Source organism: Macrotis lagotis, chromosome 2 (genome assembly GCF_037893015.1).
Source record: "Macrotis lagotis isolate mMagLag1 chromosome 2, bilby.v1.9.chrom.fasta, whole genome shotgun sequence".
Taxonomy (NCBI): Eukaryota; Metazoa; Chordata; class Mammalia; order Peramelemorphia; family Peramelidae; genus Macrotis; species Macrotis lagotis.
In genome coordinates, this window is record NC_133659.1 from 100029427 (window position 1) to 100048716 (window position 19290).

At 41.3% G+C, this 19290-nt stretch overlaps 1 protein-coding gene across 1 annotated transcript in view; it reads left to right on the forward strand.

The window, feature by feature from the left end:
• IGFN1 (immunoglobulin like and fibronectin type III domain containing 1) overlaps window positions 1–17844 on the forward strand; it is a 40128-nt gene extending 22284 nt beyond the window's left edge. The window contains exons 13-24 of the mRNA XM_074220897.1: window positions 2186–2310; window positions 2738–2879; window positions 4018–4314; window positions 5243–5542; window positions 6387–6560; window positions 7857–7985; window positions 9380–9682; window positions 10538–10626; window positions 12642–12837; window positions 13693–13992; window positions 15131–15457; window positions 17412–17844. Coding sequence (XP_074076998.1) covers window positions 2186–2310; window positions 2738–2879; window positions 4018–4314; window positions 5243–5542; window positions 6387–6560; window positions 7857–7985; window positions 9380–9682; window positions 10538–10626; window positions 12642–12837; window positions 13693–13992; window positions 15131–15457; window positions 17412–17425 — 2396 coding nt within the window. The 3' untranslated portion in view covers window positions 17426–17844. The remainder of the gene's footprint in view (window positions 1–2185; window positions 2311–2737; window positions 2880–4017; window positions 4315–5242; window positions 5543–6386; window positions 6561–7856; window positions 7986–9379; window positions 9683–10537; window positions 10627–12641; window positions 12838–13692; window positions 13993–15130; window positions 15458–17411) is intronic.
• Window positions 17845–19290: the final 1446 nt, after the last annotated feature.

Below are 19290 nucleotides of genomic sequence, written 5' to 3' on the forward strand. Positions count from 1 at the left end.
AAAGTCATAGAAATGACTTAAAAGATTCCAGAAGAATGGCATCTGGTACTGAGAAGAATTATGAAGGTAACCTAGGGAGTTCTGGAGCATTGGGGTCATTGGATAAAAAAGGATATGGGCAAAAGTCCAGAGGCAAAGGGGAAATAGAACCTTGTCAGGGTAGAGGTCCAGGGCAGTCTGGGGTTGGAGCAGATTATATGGAAGGCAAAGTAATGGGATCCATGAATGGGGAAGGTTTTGATTATGGGAATGGTCCCGGGATTTCTGGAAGAATAGGGTCTGGAGTCTCTGGGGTGATGGAATCTTGGGATGGGAGAGATTTCCTTCCTGGTCAACCAGGTTCCAGAGATGGTTCTGGAGGTCCAAGGGAATCAGGAGACCTATGTTATGTAGAAGGGAGATCAGGAACTGAAGAGTGGCAGGATGGTCGGGGGCAACAGGGGCATCCAGGAAACAGAGAATTCCTTGGTAGAGAGGGATTGCCCACAGATAGAGACACTGCTCTAGGTGCTAAGCTTGGGAAAGATGCCAGTCTGTATAATAGAGGAAGTTCAAGAGGAGAGCATGGGAACAGAGCTGATGGTCAAGGACAATTGGAATATCAGGGAAATGGGACATCACCGGGTGACTCCGGAACAGGAAAAGGATCAGGGAACTCAAATATTTCAGACTTGGGTCAGGATATACACGCCAGGCAGGGAGAAGAGAACATTTATTTTGGAGCAGGAAGCCAAGGGATAGGGGATGCTCAGACAGGTAGCAAGAAGAGCCTAGGGCCAGATCATGGTGGAGGAAGTGCCAAATACAGACATACAGACTCAGGGGTACAGGGTACCCTTGAGGCAAAAGATGCTCTGAATGGAACAGGGGGTTATGATTCTTGTGATGGCAGGAAGTTTGTGCCAGGTCAAGCAGGATTTGGCAGATGGGGTGAGGCAGGATCCCTGGATGACATAGGGAATGTCTCTGGAGGATCAAAGGACTCAGGTGTCCTGGAGGGAATGAATTCTAGACAATGGAGAGATAGTTTTGCTAATAGAGTTCAACAGTCAGGGATGGAGGGAGCTCTTAAAGGCCAAGATGGAAGGAAAAACTATGGAGACAAGTCAAGAGGAAGCAGAGACCCAGGATCTATGTTGGGCATAGGGGTAGGGTTGGATGACAAAGATCCATCAGGAGCCAGAGGGAATGTGCAGTCACTGGATGGCAAAAATATTAGATCTGAAGTTCCAGGGTCCCTGGAGAATTATGAGAGAAGGGAAGGGGAAGGAACCTCCACATCAAACTGGCAAGGGAAGACTAGGACAGGAATGAAGGATGCTGATGGATCAGAGGGGCAGGAGTCCCAGGTTCAAAATGGGTCACAGACTGTGTTAGGAGCTAGGAGAGGAATTTCAGACAGACAGAAATCTGGGGAAGGAAGGGTTTGGGGATCAAGATATGGAACTGAGAGCACAAAGCTCCTAGGAGAACCTCAGAAAGGAGACTGGAGCAGGGATTCCATGGGACATGAGGGCAACAGAAAAGCTGGTTTGGACAGAATTTCAACTTCCCAAAGGCCAAGATACAGAAACAAACAAGGCATAGGCAATTTCTTTGAGGATGCCCAAGGTAAGTATTTACCATCTGGCCACCCATATGGGTGGAGGTGGACTTCTGGGAGAGACTTTTTGGGTTGCTGGGAATCAGGATGTTGATCACAGTTCAGGTGGGGGCAGTTCTAGTCCATCTTTTTGATGACAGTGATCAAATAAATTGATTTTTCAAATAAAGGCGAGATCCTGTCTTTAAAGTGCCTGAAATTAATCTTTGACATGAATTTGTTCCAGTCATCTGGAACATCTATGTCATTTAATGACAATCTTCCCTTCCCCCACATCTGTGAATTATTCATCATTTCTTTGCCTTTTATTAATTTAGTTGAATGAGTACTCCAAAATTCCCTCCTTTTATCTCTATTGTTCCCTAGCCTAAGAAAAAGGCAACTTGGTTTCTGCCCTATGATCTCTGTTAGTGGTATTGCTATCAAAACTGTTCAAATGTTCCTAGCAGGGACTGTAGTCAGTCTTCCAAATGTTAGCCATGGAAACTGGGAAATGCATCTGGGCATGGGAAACTCTCCCCCTGCCCAGCTTTGTGCCTGGCTCTTGTTCTGTGACTCAGGACTTTCCCTTCGTCTATCTAGGACCATCAGGTCATTTTTCTCAGGAACTAGCTGACATGGAAGCCAAGAAAGGGGAAGAAGCTGTGCTCTCTTGTACTCTGTTCAATGACCTGGTCCCTGGTGCCTGGTTCAAAGATGGAGTGAAGGTACCATTCCCCTTCTCCCTTGATAGTACAACAAAGGCAGGTTGGGAGGGAAAGTAATTTCATCTTATGAAGACATTCTTACAAGAAGCAATGGTGTAGGAGTAGGAACCCTGGGTTCTAGTCTAAACTCTGCCATTAGTTGCAGGACCTCCAGCAAATGCCTTTTTTTCTTTTGGGACCTGGGGTTCCTTTCAGTAAAATGAGGGTATTAGAGTAGATGAGTTTTCAAGTTTCTTTGCCTTGTAATCAACTTCTTGAGTATATTTTTGGAATTTTATTTGTAGTATTTGATTTACATGTCAGACAATTGAAGGGAGCTTCTCTCCCTCCCATGTCTGGGACTGGGATAGTTGGTTAGCCAGAGCAGGGGAGGATGGTGGGAAGCAGATGCAGTATGATTTTCTCCTTTTGTGGTTCTTGCTACCAGCTCACTGCCCAAGATGGGGTCATCTTTGAGCAAGACGGCCCCAATTACAGGCTCCGAATACCCCAAGTGCAGGAGACCCAGGCTGGAAAATACATGTTTGTAGCTGGGGATCACATGAGTGAGGCCACTCTGACTATCCGAGGTGAGGCCCCCACTGAGCCCAGGCTGCTTTCAGACTAAAAAACAAAGACAAACAAAAAACCTGGCAGATCCCATTTTTGTTGACATTAACAATGGATCATCTTTGGCTGATGTTAAATTTTCTTTATTGGTCTTGGTGTACTGATCTGTAAAATGGGGCATGGGGGAAGTTGAGCTTTCAATGTGTGCTGATGCTTAACAACTGTCTCTCCAAAAGAAATAATCTACCCAAGACATAGTTTAAAGTTTAATCTGCAGCATTAACTTTTTCTCCATCAATTTATTACATCTAGACAACCACCACCAACAACAAATTAAGACTCAATCTGTGGAATTTGCAGATTATTGAGGTGTAAATACTTAACACTGAAAATTTAGCAGTCAGCTAGCTGGTAAAAGCAGGCCCCAACTCACCATCACTTGATAGCATCAAAGGTCTCTTAAGTCTATGTCTATAAACCCATACCAGATCTAGGCTTCTTTCATTCAAAGCTTTTGTGGTTGAGCTAGTTATCACAAATATATTCATGCCCATAAATCATCTTAAAATAGCATAAAATATTTGGGCCCCTTACCACAAATATTTTGGCCCATAGTCCATCTTAAATGGTCTAAATCTTTTTTTTTAGAATAGCACCAAACCCCAACTCAACTGGAAAAGATTTTGTTTTAGAAGGCAAGTCAGTGACTCAATTTCTCTATTTGTAAAATCCATGAGTTCCCCCTAGAGGGGACTCTAACTCCCCTTCCAGTTTTACCTCCTTTTATTTAATCATTTCATAACTTCCTCCATTCTATTTTCTTATGTCCTACCCATCTCCCTGCAATCTTTCATGCTGACGTCAAAGTCTATTTATCTCTTTTGTTTCTCAGGAGTCAGTGGGTCTTTGCTTGTTGTAATAGTCCTTACTAATGTCTTCTCTTAACCCCCATCCTGTGGCTCCTGCTCTCCCTTCTCTTTCATGACACAATAGCCCCACATTTACCTAGAGTTTTAGAATATGCAAAAGGCTTTACTCACAGCTACTCTCTGAGACAGAACATTGCCTCATTCCTCTTGTGGCTTATTTCCCTGCCCAGAGCTGTGCCCAGGGCCCAGGCTCATTTCTGAATTAATTCTTTGTTCCACTTTCTTTTAGAACCTCCAACCATTGCCCAGGATATGCTGGAGAAACTAAAGGAGCCATTGGTGGTCAAGGCAGGGAAGACTGTTGCAGTGAAGATACCATTTTCAGGAGAGTCCCCTGTTCAAGCTTCCTGGAGGAAGGATGGGGCAGAAGTGGAGGGAAGCCACAGGGGAGTCCAGCTGGACCAAGGAGATAACTTCACTCGCTTGTGCCTCCCCAGCACTAGTCGCAAGGACAGTGGGCAGTACAGCGTGAAACTGAGGAATGCAGGGGGCTCAGTGGAGGCTCAACTCACCTTGGAGGTCATAGGTGCCAGACCCAGCTCTCTCTTCTGGCCAGGGTCCTCAAGGGGTTATGTGGAAGGACTTGGTTTAGTCCAAGTCAGGGAGAAGTGATGCTAGATCATCTTGTGGGTCTTTGACCGATGTTGTTTGGCCTATAGATTTGAAATGACAAGATCTGGGTTCAAATCGCATCCTGTAAATCATTTCTAAAGTCCTTTCTTCCTATTCTATTAATTTGATTGTGCAAAATTTACCTTTCCCCCCTTCCAACTCTGGTTTCTGTTGTCTCCTTTCCAGGGGACTTTCTTGCTTTCTTCTGGTTAGGTTGGCTGAGCCTAGAGGAAGAATGGGTCAAGCATCACCTGGGAGGAGCCCTGGGTGATCTGTACCCAGTTTATATGAGTGTAATAGGTAGCAAGTAATGCAGTGGGCATTAAAGATAAGAGCAAACATGGCAGTCTCTAGACCAGATTAGGCAAATTCCCATGTCATTCATGGCAGAGAAGTTCCTGGGAAGGGCTAGAGGGGCTTTTGGCTTTGCTAGGGACTTGGAAGACTTCCATTTAGCACTTGTTGAACCCTGGAAACATGATATAATGAAAAGAATTCTGGATCTGTACTCAGAGTCCCTGGATTTGCATCAGAGAGCTCAGTCACTAACTACCTTTGTGACCTTGGGCAAGTTGTTTGAGCTTCTCCGAGTCTTAATTTCCTTACCTCTAAAGAAGGTTGAAATTAGATGACTGATAAAGTTCCTTCTAGTTCTAAAAATATATGCAAGATGCTTACTATTCCACTAGCTAATCTCCTCTGGGATAGTCTAATTCTGGGAGGAAAGTTGGGGTGAAGTCATTGTTAGCATGTTTATTGCCCCAACCCAAGCCCCCTCCAGATAAACATATAGATACAAATAGACATATTCCTTTAACCACTCCTGTTCCTTTGGCCCCCAGACAAACCTCAGCATCCACAGGGCCCTCTGAAGGTCCAGTACTGTCAGGGGGCGGGCATCAACCTCAACTGGCATCCTCCGAGGGATGATGGGGGCCGAGCTGTGTTGACCTATGTGGTAGAAAGGCAGCAGACTGGTAGGACCACCTGGCTGAAGCTTGGCGAGACTCCTGGAAATATCACCACCTTTTCTGATACCAAAGTGGAGCAAGGAAAGAAGTATACTTTCAGAGTACGGGCGGTAAACACGGAGGGTTCTGGAGAGGCACTAGTGTCAGAGGAGCTGCTCTTGGCTTCTGAAGGTGAGGCAAGGCGGAAAGCATTCTGAAATGCCAGCTGGGACAAAGCCTTGGATGTTGGGAACTGTAGCTTCTTCTTAGAGAAATTGTAGCCCTTGAGATTCTGAGACAAGGAATTTGACTTTGGATGATTTGGGGAGGTGTTTTCCATAGTAGGGGACCTGATAGTTTCTCATCTCAGTTTCTTTTATCTGTCAGTTTAGACTGCTTTTGGTATCAGAGCAACTCTAAGGTTCTTTTTAACTCTAAATTGATGATTTTTATGACCCTTTGAACTGAGTTTAGATTCTAACTCTATTACCTATGTGTCTCTAGTGAATTCATTTAAGCTCCTTCCCTGTGACCAAGCCACTTTCCATTCTAGTACCCTAGACAGAACAGTCACTAGGCTGCACTGGTAGGACTTCCATCATCAGGTACTTTCAGAGTGAATGAAATCATATGTAGGACAGGAGAGGTGATTGCTTGGTCTTTGACTCTGGGAGGTGAGAGAGACAGAGCAGGTTGCCTTCACTGTTGGCATTTCAGAGTTCTAGTTTGAAAAATGGCAGAATCCAACTTCCATCTGATCTCTACTGGTCTGGGGATTTTATTATGCAAAGATCAAGAAACCTTTCTGGAGGTTCAAAGGTATCAGGGAACCCATTAAGCTACCAGTCACTATCTTTATACAGGATAGTACTTCCTTGCATCAAATTGTCCACAAATATTCTGAATGGCAGGATGCTGGGCAATTTCCTCTCTATCCCAGAAAAAAAATACAAGCAATATAATTGCTCCCTATGTGCTTTCTAGAATTGTGTGACTCCTAATATACCTTTGCATTGCCCCTTGACTTTTCTCTTAGCTCGTCCCAGACCCCCTCCAGCTCCGACCATTACATCTGCTACCAGTCAAGGTATCACACTGACATGGACAGCACCCCAGGGCCCGGGGAGTGCTCACCTCTTGGGCTACTTGATTGAGAAGAGGAAGAAAGGAAGCAACACCTGGACAGCTGTCAATGACCAGCCTGTTTCTGGTGAGCAAGTTTGAGTAAGGAACAAGGGAATATGGGGAAGTGGGGAGTGGAGGTGGTGTTAGAGTGACAGATGCAGACAGTGAAGTATGGGAGACCACTGGACCCTGACATTAGAAAGCCTAGACCCTAGGCCCAGCCAAATTGCCAACAAGGAAGGCAATACTTTGCTTTCATTCGTATATTCAGCTCCAGATCAGGGGATTCAGGTCCAGGGCAATGCAATTCCTAAGAATTCAGCAAACTGCATTCCTTAAACCTCCCACTTTCTCAGTTTTTTTTCACTTAGGTCATCATGATTTAATAGAAAGATCCTATGGTATTTTAGTATGCAAATGGATCTTAGAGATCATCTACTTTTGCTTATTTATTTTTAGAGAAGAGGAAACTGAAGTCCAGAAATGGGAAGGAACTTGTTCACCCTCATATAACTAAATAGTGGAGGAGCTAGCTTCAATTCTAAATCATCTGACACCACAACGTGATTAATAGTTAGGACAACATGCTACCAATCTCAACCATCTTACTAACTTTTTGTGAGACCTTGAGGAAATTACTTATATTTTTTTGAACCTTAGTTTCCTCATTTAGAAAATGGAGGGAATTCCTCTTCCCCCACTATCCTTATAGAGATATGATAAAAAAGACCACACAAAGAGTTCAAAAGATAAAATACTTTTATATATATATATATGCTTAGACATAGATATCTAGTTTTATATATGTATATTATATATATAAAACATATTGTTGCTGTTCAATTGTTCAGTCATGTCTCACTCTTTGTTCACCACATTTCTTGGCAAAGATACTGAAATAATTTGCTGTTTTCTTCTCTAATATGTGCATATACATATGCCTATGTATGTATATATACATCTATATTCACATATACATACCTATACCTATACATTTTATTTTACATTTATATGCATTTAATTATAAATATATACTTTAAAATTCATATATCCATACTTAAATATGTATACATATTTTATATTCATATTTGCATATTTTATATGGACTTTATTATATACCCATAATTATATATTCATATAATACATATTTCTTAAAATATGGAGGGATTTAAAAAAATGGAGGTATTGAATTCAATGATCCCAACCCCTAGGAGGCCTTCTAGTTCCTGTTGCCATGATTTCTGTGGACCAAAGAACTACAGTCACCATAAGGGTCTTGCTATGGGCTTAGCCAAACATGATGAAATGAGTGGAAGACTTTCAAGGGAGCTGAGACTTAGTCTGGTTGCTGGAATAACTTGAATATGGGGTTTATTCACAGTGAGGAAATGGATGGTAACGGACATGCTGCAGGGCTGTCAATATGAATTTCGAGTGACTGCTGTGGGGGCCTCTGGCCCTGGGGAGCCTGGACCCCCATCAGATGCTGTTTTTGCTCGAGACCCTATGAGTAAGTAAATATGTCAACCCTGAGAAGGCAATTCTGAAGAATAAATGAGAAGTCATTGGTCAGGTAATATAGGAAAATTAAAGTTCAGGAAGAGACAGGTCATTCAAAGGTCAGTAGCACCATGTTCTTTGGAGTTCAGCATATGGATGGAGCAGAAAGAGTCTTAAATAGAATGAGAAAAGTGTAGAACTCTAATACTAGTTAGCACATTTGAATAAATCTATTAAGAGAATATGACAAAGACTTGCGATGGAAAATACTATCCATATCCAGAGAAGAAACTGTGGAGTTTAAATGTAGACCAAAGTTTACTATCTTTAATTTTTAAAAGTTGTCTTATATATTATGTCTTTTTTCCCTCTTTAATGTTTTCTTTTTCCTATTTGGATTTGATGCTTTTTTCACAACATGATCAATATGGATCTATATTTAGCATGGTTATACATGTAGAGTCTATATTAGATTACTTTCTTCCAGTAGGGAGGTGTGGAGAGAGGGAGGGAGAAAAATTTAAAACTCAAAACCTTGCAAAAATAATTATTGAAAATTACTGTTGTATGTAGTTGGAAAAATAAATGAAAAAAATATTTAATTAAAAAAGAGAATATGACAAAAACAAAAATAAAAAAATTTAAAAAGAGAGCATAACTCTGGAACAAGCATTTAGGATGCACAATACAGAACAAGGATGGATATGACACAGGGCTATCATTTTGAATTCTGAGTGACAGTGGTGAGGACCTTTGGATATGGGGACCCTGAACTCAGAACTTCATGAAGACTGTCTCTGTCTTCAGGAAGTTTATTTTTTAAAAGGCAAGAAATGTTATACTATTCTGCACTTGAAGTCATACAAAACATATTTCCACACTAGCCATGTATCAAGAAAAAAAGAACAAAATAGAGATAATAAAAACAAATCTGTACTCAGAGCTCATTAGTGCTCCCTCTGGAGGTGGATGGCTTTTTTTTTATCATGAGTCATTTTATTGATCAGAGCAGTCAAATATCTCACAAGCTTATTGTACTATTGCTGTTACTATGTACAATGTTCTCCCAGGAGTTTAGAATATGAGAAATCACTGAAATCTAGAATGACTAGAGAAGGACTCTAAGAGGAAAGTTTTGGGGTCAGAGGTTGTGCAGCCAACTTGGAGAAAGGGTAGACTAAGTTTGAAGGAATTTACCTTAAACAATGATGGAGCAAACTGTGGGATGGAGGAGAGAGGCTATTCTAGACCTGTGGTTCTATAGAACATAGAACAACCAATGGGGAAGAACTCCTAATTTCCTATAGGGGGGCTTAAAGTCATTGCACGTTATAAAACAAACTCCAGAAGGGGGCGACACCATTTCTTTCCCTAGGAGCTGACACTCCCATTGTATTCTTCTAGGACCCCCTGGCCCTGTTCGGGATCTCCAAGTGACTGACACATCCCACACCAGCATCACGTTGAACTGGGCCAAGCCAGACCCCCAGGATGGGGATGAAGTCCAGGGCTATATGGTAGAGCTGAGGAGTTCAGACAGTCTCCAGTGGAGCCGCTGCCACATGGGCACCATAGGTGGCACAAACTACACCGTCAAGGGGCTACGGCCACAGGAGACCTACTTCCTAAGGGTAATAGCTGTCAATGAGGGGGGTCAGAGTCAGCCCACCACTCTGGATACCTGCATCCAAGCCAAGCTTGCAACCGGTGAGTATCAGTTCTATTACTTCCATTTTCTATCCCTCAGCCATGTGTTATTCAAAGAGCATTCCTGCCTATATTCACTGGCCTTTGTTATATCTGATCTTCCAGACACTAGCTAATCCTCATGTCATTTCACACACACATAATTGACTTTGGAGAAACTGTTTCACTTTGGTAGACCTCAGTTTCTTCATCTGTAAAATGAAGGGGTTAGAGAAGCATATTTTTTGAGCCTTGGAACTTGGTGTTCCTGCAAGATGAATAGGGATTCCTTGAGAAAATATTGATATGTGGGAATCATCTAGAAGGCACTAGCCTTTCTCTGAACTCAAACTCAGGAACCTCTGACTTGCAGGGGCTTTACCAGGCCTCAAGAATTTTTTCCCTCTCCCATCTCTGCTCCAACTCTTAATTCATGTCATGTGGAACTGATGTTTACAAAGGGACATCACGGGGGAGAGGCAACACTGCCCCTAATATCCACTGTAGGAACCACAGAACTAATTCTCTTTCCCCATCCCTTATCCCTTAACATTATTCTTTCAACCTATTCCCTCTCTTTTCCTCTTCCTTCTTCCCCCTTTCTTAGTATTTTCCTATCAGTCCCTATACCTTTTCAGCAAATTCCTTCCAAGCTCCCAAACACCTGCAGTTCTCCAAGCTTTGGGAGTTTTTCTTTTGGCTTCTTGGTATCTCTGTGACTGAATTGATTGAGTCTGAAAAAAAATGTCAGAAGAGTCATATGGGTTGATATTCATTCACATCTCTGAGTTCTCTAGACCTGCTCCCCTTACCCTTAAAATAGAGGTTGAGGGAGTGGGGAAAGAGGAGAAATGACCAAGGCTGTCTGCTTTCCAGTTTGTCCCAAGTTTCTAATGGATACCAGCACCATAGACTGTGTGACTGTCAGATCTGGGGACACCGTCCGAGTTCCTGTTTCCTTTGAGGTAAGTGCTACCTTGGGTAAAGGGACAGGAGTAAGGACCCTATCATGGAAGCCTTGGATTTTTCAGTCTTCTTCCTTAGTATACAGGAGGTGGACAAGAAACCAGATTACATTTTGTTGAGGTGGTCATGAAAGAAATTTAACAAAAAGATAAACTGAGGCATCTGCTTTGAGCAAGATATCATTTCATTAATGACCACTACCTGCCAATAAAGGTGTCATGGTTTGCTTCCATGTATGCCAAAGACTGAGCAAAAGGATTACTGCCCTTTTATAGGTTTTTGGAAGCACAGAACAAAGAACAGAACAAGGTAAGTGCCCTCCTTGGGTCGAGGGCATCCTGATTGGGCACATAGTTGGAGACATAGGGAACAATCTGAAGGTTGGAAGTTGGGAATAAGGGAGTTCTCTTCTCTCCTTATGTTCATTATTTGAGTCTATCTGCAAGACAGTGGTCCAGATGTCTTTAGATAGCAAATCAGACATCCTGGAAGGGTATTAGACCCAACTACCTTATGTATACCTTCACACCTCAAAGTAAGCAGAATTCCTCTAGGCAAGTATAAAGCATTGATTGATTAGCAAGAGATCTGGAACTCTAAACTTAACCTATTACTGACGAGATGAATTCTGAACCTAGTTTGGAGTCAAACAACCATGACTTAAACAGTTACAGAATAAAAAGAATTGTAAATAGGATCAATAAAAATGATATAGAATCAATTAATTTAATCTTCTCAGGGACAAGGAGTATGATGTAATACAGAAGCAATTTGGGTTATGGTGATATAATGGGAAAGAATGCTAGACCCGGACTTAAGGAGACTTGGGTTCAAATTTTGCCTCTGATACTTATTGATTGTGTAATCATGAGCAAGTTACTTAACTTTGAGCCTGGTTATTCTCTCCTATAAATGGAGATAATGATACCTAGAGTACCTATTATATAGAAGTGTTGCCATGAGACCCTTTGCAAATTTTAGAATGCTATGTAAAATTGAACTGTCACTAATTCGGACTTGACTCTGATGCTAAGTTGCTATAGACTTTCCTATGAATATTCCCAAGTACTCTTTCTATTTCTGAGTTCTGTCCTTTGCAAAAGAAGGGGGTTGGACCAGGAGAGGAGGTACTTTTGAGCTCAGTGTTGTATAATGAAAATGGTATTGATTCTGGAGCCACAGGAACTGGGTTCCAATTCCATCTCTGACACTTCTATCTGTATGACTCAGGCAAGTCATTTTGAAAGGATGATAAATCTAGTGCTAAAAGGGATCTTTTATATCTCTGGACCTCAGTTTCTTCATTTGAAAAAAGGGGGTAGACTAAATACTTCTTAACCAGTAAGCATTTATAAAGCATCTACTATGTACTAAGTAAACATTGGGATTACAAAAAAAGGGAAATTAAGTCCCTTCCATCAAGAATAAATTTTGGAAGTAGGATTGATTTAGGCTGTTAGTGAAATGAATCTGTAATCCCTGAACCTATTTTATAGCATTGCAAGAACTTCTGATGTTAGGAGTTGGAAAAGTGGAAGAACGGTAAGATGAAGACAATAGATGGAGAATAAGTACTATGCCTGAATGTCTTTGGGGAGAGATGGATGCCCAGTTCTTCAAGTTTACTTGTAAATTTCCAGCATGTAAAATGAAGGGACTCTAAAACCCCTTCCCATTCTAAAATACCTGATCCTGAACTAGGCTTTAAGTCTGGAAGTGTGTGTGTGTGTATAATGTTATGGATGAGTACAATGATCAGTTTTTTGTAGAGAATTATCTTTCCCTTCTATGTTGGATACTTTAAAAGCTTGCCTCTAAATGATTTTCTTTGCCTCTTCCTTACCTCCCTGCTAAGGAGATTGTGATACTGTGCCTAAAATCACAGAAGGAGACACAGTGAACCCAGCTGAACACAATGATGGCAAAGGATCAGAGGAGGAGCTGTCCAGGGTAGCCAGGAAAAGTCAAGTTGAGATACTAATCAAAGGTTTGGGTTTGCGGGAACTGTCCACAGGGTTCTCCTATGCCAGAGGTGATTTGGCTGAAAGATGGGCTGCCCCTGTCCAAGAAGACAGTCACTACCATTAAAGATGGCCTCACTCAACTTCTAATTCCTGTGGCCAGCCTCTCAGATGGTGGCCTCTATACCGTAAAGCTGAGGAACCTACAGGGGAAAGAGGTGACCTACAGCTTTCTCATTCGAGTGTCAGGTAAAGCAAGATTCTCACACACACAAGCTCATTTATCATCTTGGGCAAGTGGGCTGAGGATTATACAAACCTCTGGAATTGATATCATCAAAAAAATTGTAAAGTGGGTAGCTGAATATGACCAAATGAGTCACAAAAATCCAGTCTTTGGTTTTTTAGGAGTTTAGGAGTCAGACCAGAAAGTTGACATGGAAAAAGCCAGCATGCTTACATAATGACATTACTAACTAGAAACAATCAGTAAATAATGGATATTTATTAATGCCTACCATTATATACCATTTATTAATTCCAGGTGTATGGGAGACAAGACAAAAACAGTTTCTATTCCCCTAGGGATAGTGTGTGGAGAAGTGGTGAACAGGGAAATAGATAAATATAATACTGGGAACAAGGTGATGGAGGAAAGGGGAGCTGGAGGAAAGGAAATTTGGGGAGCTCAAGAACATTTTCAGTGTAAGGAGTAAGGAGAAACCTTGGGAAAGCTTCATGGAGAAGATAGCACCTGAGCTGTTTCTGAAGGAAGAGAATGAAAATGCATTTTAGAATTGGAGGCAGCATCAAGTGAATTAAAAAAAATATTTTCAGCAGAGTGAAAATTTTAGTCATTTTCTTTGAGATAAATGATGGCTCCATGCTACCCCTATCCCATTTTTTCAGGGGCATCACACATTGAGTGTGGATTTGTAATCACTGGGTCTTAGTTGATATTAAAATGCACCTTTATTTCCTGGTCATAATTCCTTCTTTGAGGATCAGGCTTATTAGCAGAGCAAAAAATTATCTAAAGTTTCAAACGTGCCTCACAAAATAAATAACTAGAGTTGCTTACATCTGAATCGTCTCCTTCTACAGCATCCCCTGCTGCTCCAGGGCCCATACGGCTGGAGGAGAATGTTCCTGGGACAGTGACAGCAGTGTGGGAGCCACCTCCAGATGATGGTCAGGGCGGCTCACTTTATTACACTGTACTAACACGTTCCTCAGCCTACGTCACCTGGCGGGAGGCAGGGGATCATATCTACACCAATCGTTTCACTCTTGCTGGCATCCTCCCGGGCCATCAGTATTACTTCCGAGTTGTGGCTAAGAATGACCTGGGGGCCAGTGAGCCCTCTGACACCATGGAGCCTTGGAGTGTCCACCGGCAACGAGGTGAGAAGTCTATGCTTTGACCTTGGGGTGTCTTTCCAGAGAATTAATGGACAAGGAAAAGGGGGGGGGTTGGAACTATATGAGAGGACTCAGGCTTTAGGAGGTCTTGCCTATTGTTCTCAAAACTTGAAAATATAGTATGTAAGGACTGGAAAGGATCTCTGAAACCATCTAGCCCCATTCTCTCATTTTACAAAAGAGAAAACTAAGGCTCAAAGTGAAAAGGTGAACTTGTTATATTTTAAGTTAGTACCAAAGCAGAGACAAAAACCTGGGCTCCTGGATCTCTGGCCATTGCACTGTATAGTACTGGATGTTTAATTAACTCAAGAAATGTGGGAGAACTTGGAAGAAGGCGCCCAGGAGAAGGGAGGATGAGAGCAGAACTTGAGCCTGTGGTCTAAGTGGCAGGCTGAAGTTACTGAACACTTCTCTTCCTCCTATCCTGCTTACCTATTTTTCTTCTACTCACCTCATTTCCCTATGTATTCACTTGAGGGATATTGGGGTGGAGGATTTCTAAACCTCCTTCTAACATTAAATGTATTGTCTCTGACTGGAGACTTTAGAGTACTGGCTTTGGAGTCAGGAGGAAGGCGTTTGAATCTGGCCTCAGATACCTGATGCTTACTAGCTGTGTGTTCTTGAGCAAATCATTTAACCCTGATTACTTTGCATCCAGGGCCATCTATAGTTGTCCTAATTCATACCTGGCCACTGGACCCAGATGACCCAGAGGAGAATTTGAAAGTGGTGACTTAGCACAGCACCCCCCCCAATCCAATTCATATGTTTGTCAATGTATCACCTCTATGGTATCATGGCCTTCTTCAAGAATGAAGGATAAACATCATAGTCTCATTTAAATCCTCTTTACTTGCAAGTCATGACATCACCTTCCTGGTGTCTTTGACCCTCTTTGAGAACAAAGGACAAACAACAAACCACCTATGCTCTCTGACTCCATAGGGGGAAGTTAAAGAGGCAAATTTGAATGAATAGAACCAGGGATTGTTTGGGCATGGTAAGGGTTTGGGCTAGAAGACTTTGGGGGTCCCTTACAACTCTAAAGCTATAATCCTACTGTTTCCCATCATTCCTTCCTGAGTCAACCTCCTGTTCTATGACATCATTACAGACAAGTTTACGGTGAAGAAGCCCAACTTCAAGGAGCCTAATCTGAACCAGAAGCCATATTTCCTGGTCAATCTTCGGACCCATCTCCTGCCCCAAGGTTGTGAATGCTGCATGAGTTGTGCTGTGAAGGGAGAGCCTAAACCTAAAGTCACTTGGTTCAAGGATGATGAGAGCCTAGAAGGCAACCCCAATGTTTATTATACAGATGTCCTGGGAGTCTGCTCCTTGGTCATCCCCAATGTCACTCCCAAGGACAGTGGCAAGTACAAGGCTGTGGCTGAGAACAGACTGGGTCAGGCAGTCAGCAAAGCTTCTCTCATTGTTACAGGTAATCTGTTTTCATACATCTCTCCTGGGAGCTTGGCTGGAGAGGGAGGGACAGAGGAATCTAGAGGACAGAGGAAAGGAAGCCTTTGCCTTTGTAGAGCCCCTGATCTGATGGGGGAAATCCCCAAGTGATCTCTCAGTCTGATGGGGAGGATGTGGTATGTTAGGATTAGACTTAGGATTCAGGATATCCAGTAATAACTTTTCTAATATTAACTAATTATAGAACCATAGACAGAACCCTTCACCTCTGGACTGGTTTGAATTAGATCAGGGATTTTTATCTCTCTTCTCAGAATAATGTTTTTAAATGTACAAAATGAAATAAATGAGATTAAAAATAAATATATTATTCTAGACAGCTAAGTGGCATAGGGTGTAGGATACTTGATCTGGAGTCAGGTTTTGGCTTATTTACCTCTCAGTTTTGACCCTGCTAGGTTCTACTATGTGATTACCTAATTTCCTACATTACAACTCTGCATTAGGCAGGATATGACTCTGTGAGAGATCTTAGAAGTTTCTGTGAAGAGACTAATCTGTATATGCCTATTTTTCTAGGATTCTGCTAGTCAGAGAGGTCTTTACCATTTGAATAAACCTTTTACACATCTACTGGGCAATGAAAAGTGAGACTCTGCAAAATTCCAAACAGCTTTCTGAAGTATCAAAGAGATGGTACACTCAGAAAATGCTTTATGTCAAATTTATTATAATCCAATTCTTTGAAAATTGATCACATATATATATAATAACTCTATATTAACTAGAATATATTATTAAATTGAAGATTCTTTTCCTTTCCTTAGATACTTGCTAGCTGAGTGACTCTGGGCCAGTCACTTAACCCTATTTGTCTTGGTTTCTTCATCTGTAAAATGATTTGGAGAAGGAAATGGCAAACCACTCCAGTATCTTTGCCAAGAAAACCTCAAATGAGGTTTCTAAGAGTTTTACACAGTCAAAATGAATAAACGAGATAGCAACAAATAGATCAGGAGTTATTTTCCTTTTTTTGTCACAGGCCCCTTCTCAAAATAATGTTTTTAATATATAAAAATAAATAGGATTAAAAACAAACATATTGTTATATCCTATTATATTGTTAAAATATAATTGTTACTGTTATTGTTATGTTATATTATATCATATTGTATCATATTCATTGTATTCCATTATCTCACATTATATTATATCATGTCTCATATTACATTGAAATTTACCAAAATATTTTTTTAAAAACCAGTCTCACTGATGACAGTTTAAGAACCCTCAGACTAGATGATTTCTAATTTCCCTTCAAGGTTTAACATATTCTAGTTCTATGAGACAATGTTTGTAGATGGCCTAGTAGATAGAGAGCTAGGCTTGCAATCAATGAGATTTGAGTTCAGCTCTTTCCTTTATTGTGTGAACTTGGGAAAGGCACTTAACCTCTGTCTATCTCAGTTTTCTCCATCTATAAAATAGGAATAATAATAATAGTACCTATGGGAGGTGTTATGAGAATCATGAGCTGTGTTAGGTGCTTTGCAATATTATGGCCTTGTGCCAATACTGACTATTGTAAAGTCACATAACAGTAGAATAGCAAGCATAATATTGCTTTAGAAAACAGTCCTCCTAGGTGTCATGGACAGGCTGGCATATTTATGTGCTATTGATGGGATTAGAGAAGGAAGGTTTCCTGCAAGATGTAAAGGTTGAATTGGGTCTAGTGGAGATCTACAAGAAGGGTATCTCAAGCTGAGAGAATTGGATTTACTGGGGACGATCTTGTCTTTTAGCTTGTTCATCTAAGGGAGTTTATATAGAGATCTCAGGCATGTAAACCCTATTAACTATGGAAAGGTGACTGGGAATTTGGTGTTTTTTGTGGGCTCTACCTCAGCTTGCCTGTCCTTTTCTGAGGACATGTGCTTCAGTTCCTGTTTCTCTCTTCCTCTTTCTCCCAGAATCCTGCTTTTAGTATGATTGGCTCCATGATGTCTCTGCCCAACCCTGCAATGCAAATAATGGAGATTTTCCCAAGGATCATTTGCCCTCCATTATTATCCTGCTGACTGCCACAAGATTCCTGGGATCTCTCCTGCATGGAGACCCCATAGAAGATACAAATGGCATTAAGATACACAGGCAGAGCAATAGGGAACTTTCTCAGTCCATCAGGTCTATCATGAGGATGCCATCGAAAGTTGTACAGATGGACACTTGTGACACCAACCCTCCTCACCAAGGTCCTAGAAGAGCTCCTTGCCATTTTTCCATGGGAGCAGACTCTCCCAACCCTTTTGTTTCAGTTTTCATTCTTCATCTTCTGGGGAAAGCTTTGTTTTCTCAAGTGATTCATTTAGCCAGGAACAGAAAAAGTTGTGGTTGGTACATAAAGAAAGCTAGGGCCAATGGACAAAGAGAATTTAATATCTTGTTATTAAATTAGTAGAATGCAAATGGATATAAAGTAGATGCAAATCAATCTGGGATTGAGGTTGTGACTGGACAGAAATACACACACACACACACACACATCCACACACACACACACAAACAAGTGTATCAGGACAGGTTCTTTCTCATAACCCCAAATATTATGCCCATCTTTAGTTACTACAAAGATATTGAGTTTCTTACTTGACTAGAAGGGGAAAGAATAGACTTTAAAAAGTCAATAAACAGGTATTAGTTGATTATTTGCCATGTGCTAGATGTCCTGAAAACCACAAAGAAATATAATCTATGATCTCTGCTTTCCAGGATTTGATGGTATAGGTTTGAGAAACAAGATACGCACACAAACACAAAAAAGTTAAAAAGCAGCACCCAATAATTGGTAGGAAAAATACTTTGAGATTCAGAAAAAGGAGAGACTACTATGAATTCCAGTGGCCACGGAGAACTCCATTGACAACTTTGTGTAGGAAATGGAACTTAAACTGGACTTTGAAAGAGAGACAGGATTCAAATAAGAGGGAAGTGGGCAGGTCAGGGCTTCTTCTCTAGCAAGGAGAACTGAGCCTACCTAGTTCAGATCCTAGAAAAGGACAATCTAAAAGGTTCTGTGGGAAGAATTTTCTCCCTTGGCAGTCTTTGGGATAATACCACTGTCCCAAACATGGAGAGAGTTGACTTCTCCTTGGGAATGTCCCCAGGAAAGGTCATATCAAGGCCACTCAGGTTGTTTTTCCTTCGGTGCATATAGGGTTGGAGTTAAAGAAGGGAAGGTACTTCTTCATTCTCTAAGAGGACCAAAAAGATACTGTTAGAATCAAGTTACAGTAGGTCCTACTGTGACTGATCAGACTAACATAGCTTGGAATACTCTACCACAGGTTGGGTACAAAGAGACTATGTGATCCTTTGGGGTGGATGACCACAATGGGTAAAAAAAATCATTCAAAGAAGGCTCAGCTGATGGAACTGGGGACGTTTCATTGGGAGAAAAAACATTTGGGACAAATTTAAAGTGCTGTCTTATTGAGGAAGTATTATATTTGTTCTATAGACCCAGGAGTCATGGGCAGAAGACTAAAGGAGTAGAATTTAGACTTGAGGTGAGGAAAAACTGCATAGAAATGGAAGATAAGTTGCTTCAGGTTGTGGGGTGGTGATGTCCATATTACTAAAGGTTATTAAGTGCTAGTCATTGAAGATGTTGCAGAAAAGATTTCTAATCATCTCTAAGTTGGATTCAAAGTCTTTGATTTCTGTGGTTCTGGATATCAGAGCTCTTTAAACTGGGATGGTCCTATGTTTGGTGGAGTCCCAGTCTGGATTCTATGTAGGAGGTCTTATCAATTCTTTAGAGTACTTGAAGAGCCTCTTTTCAAGAGAGGA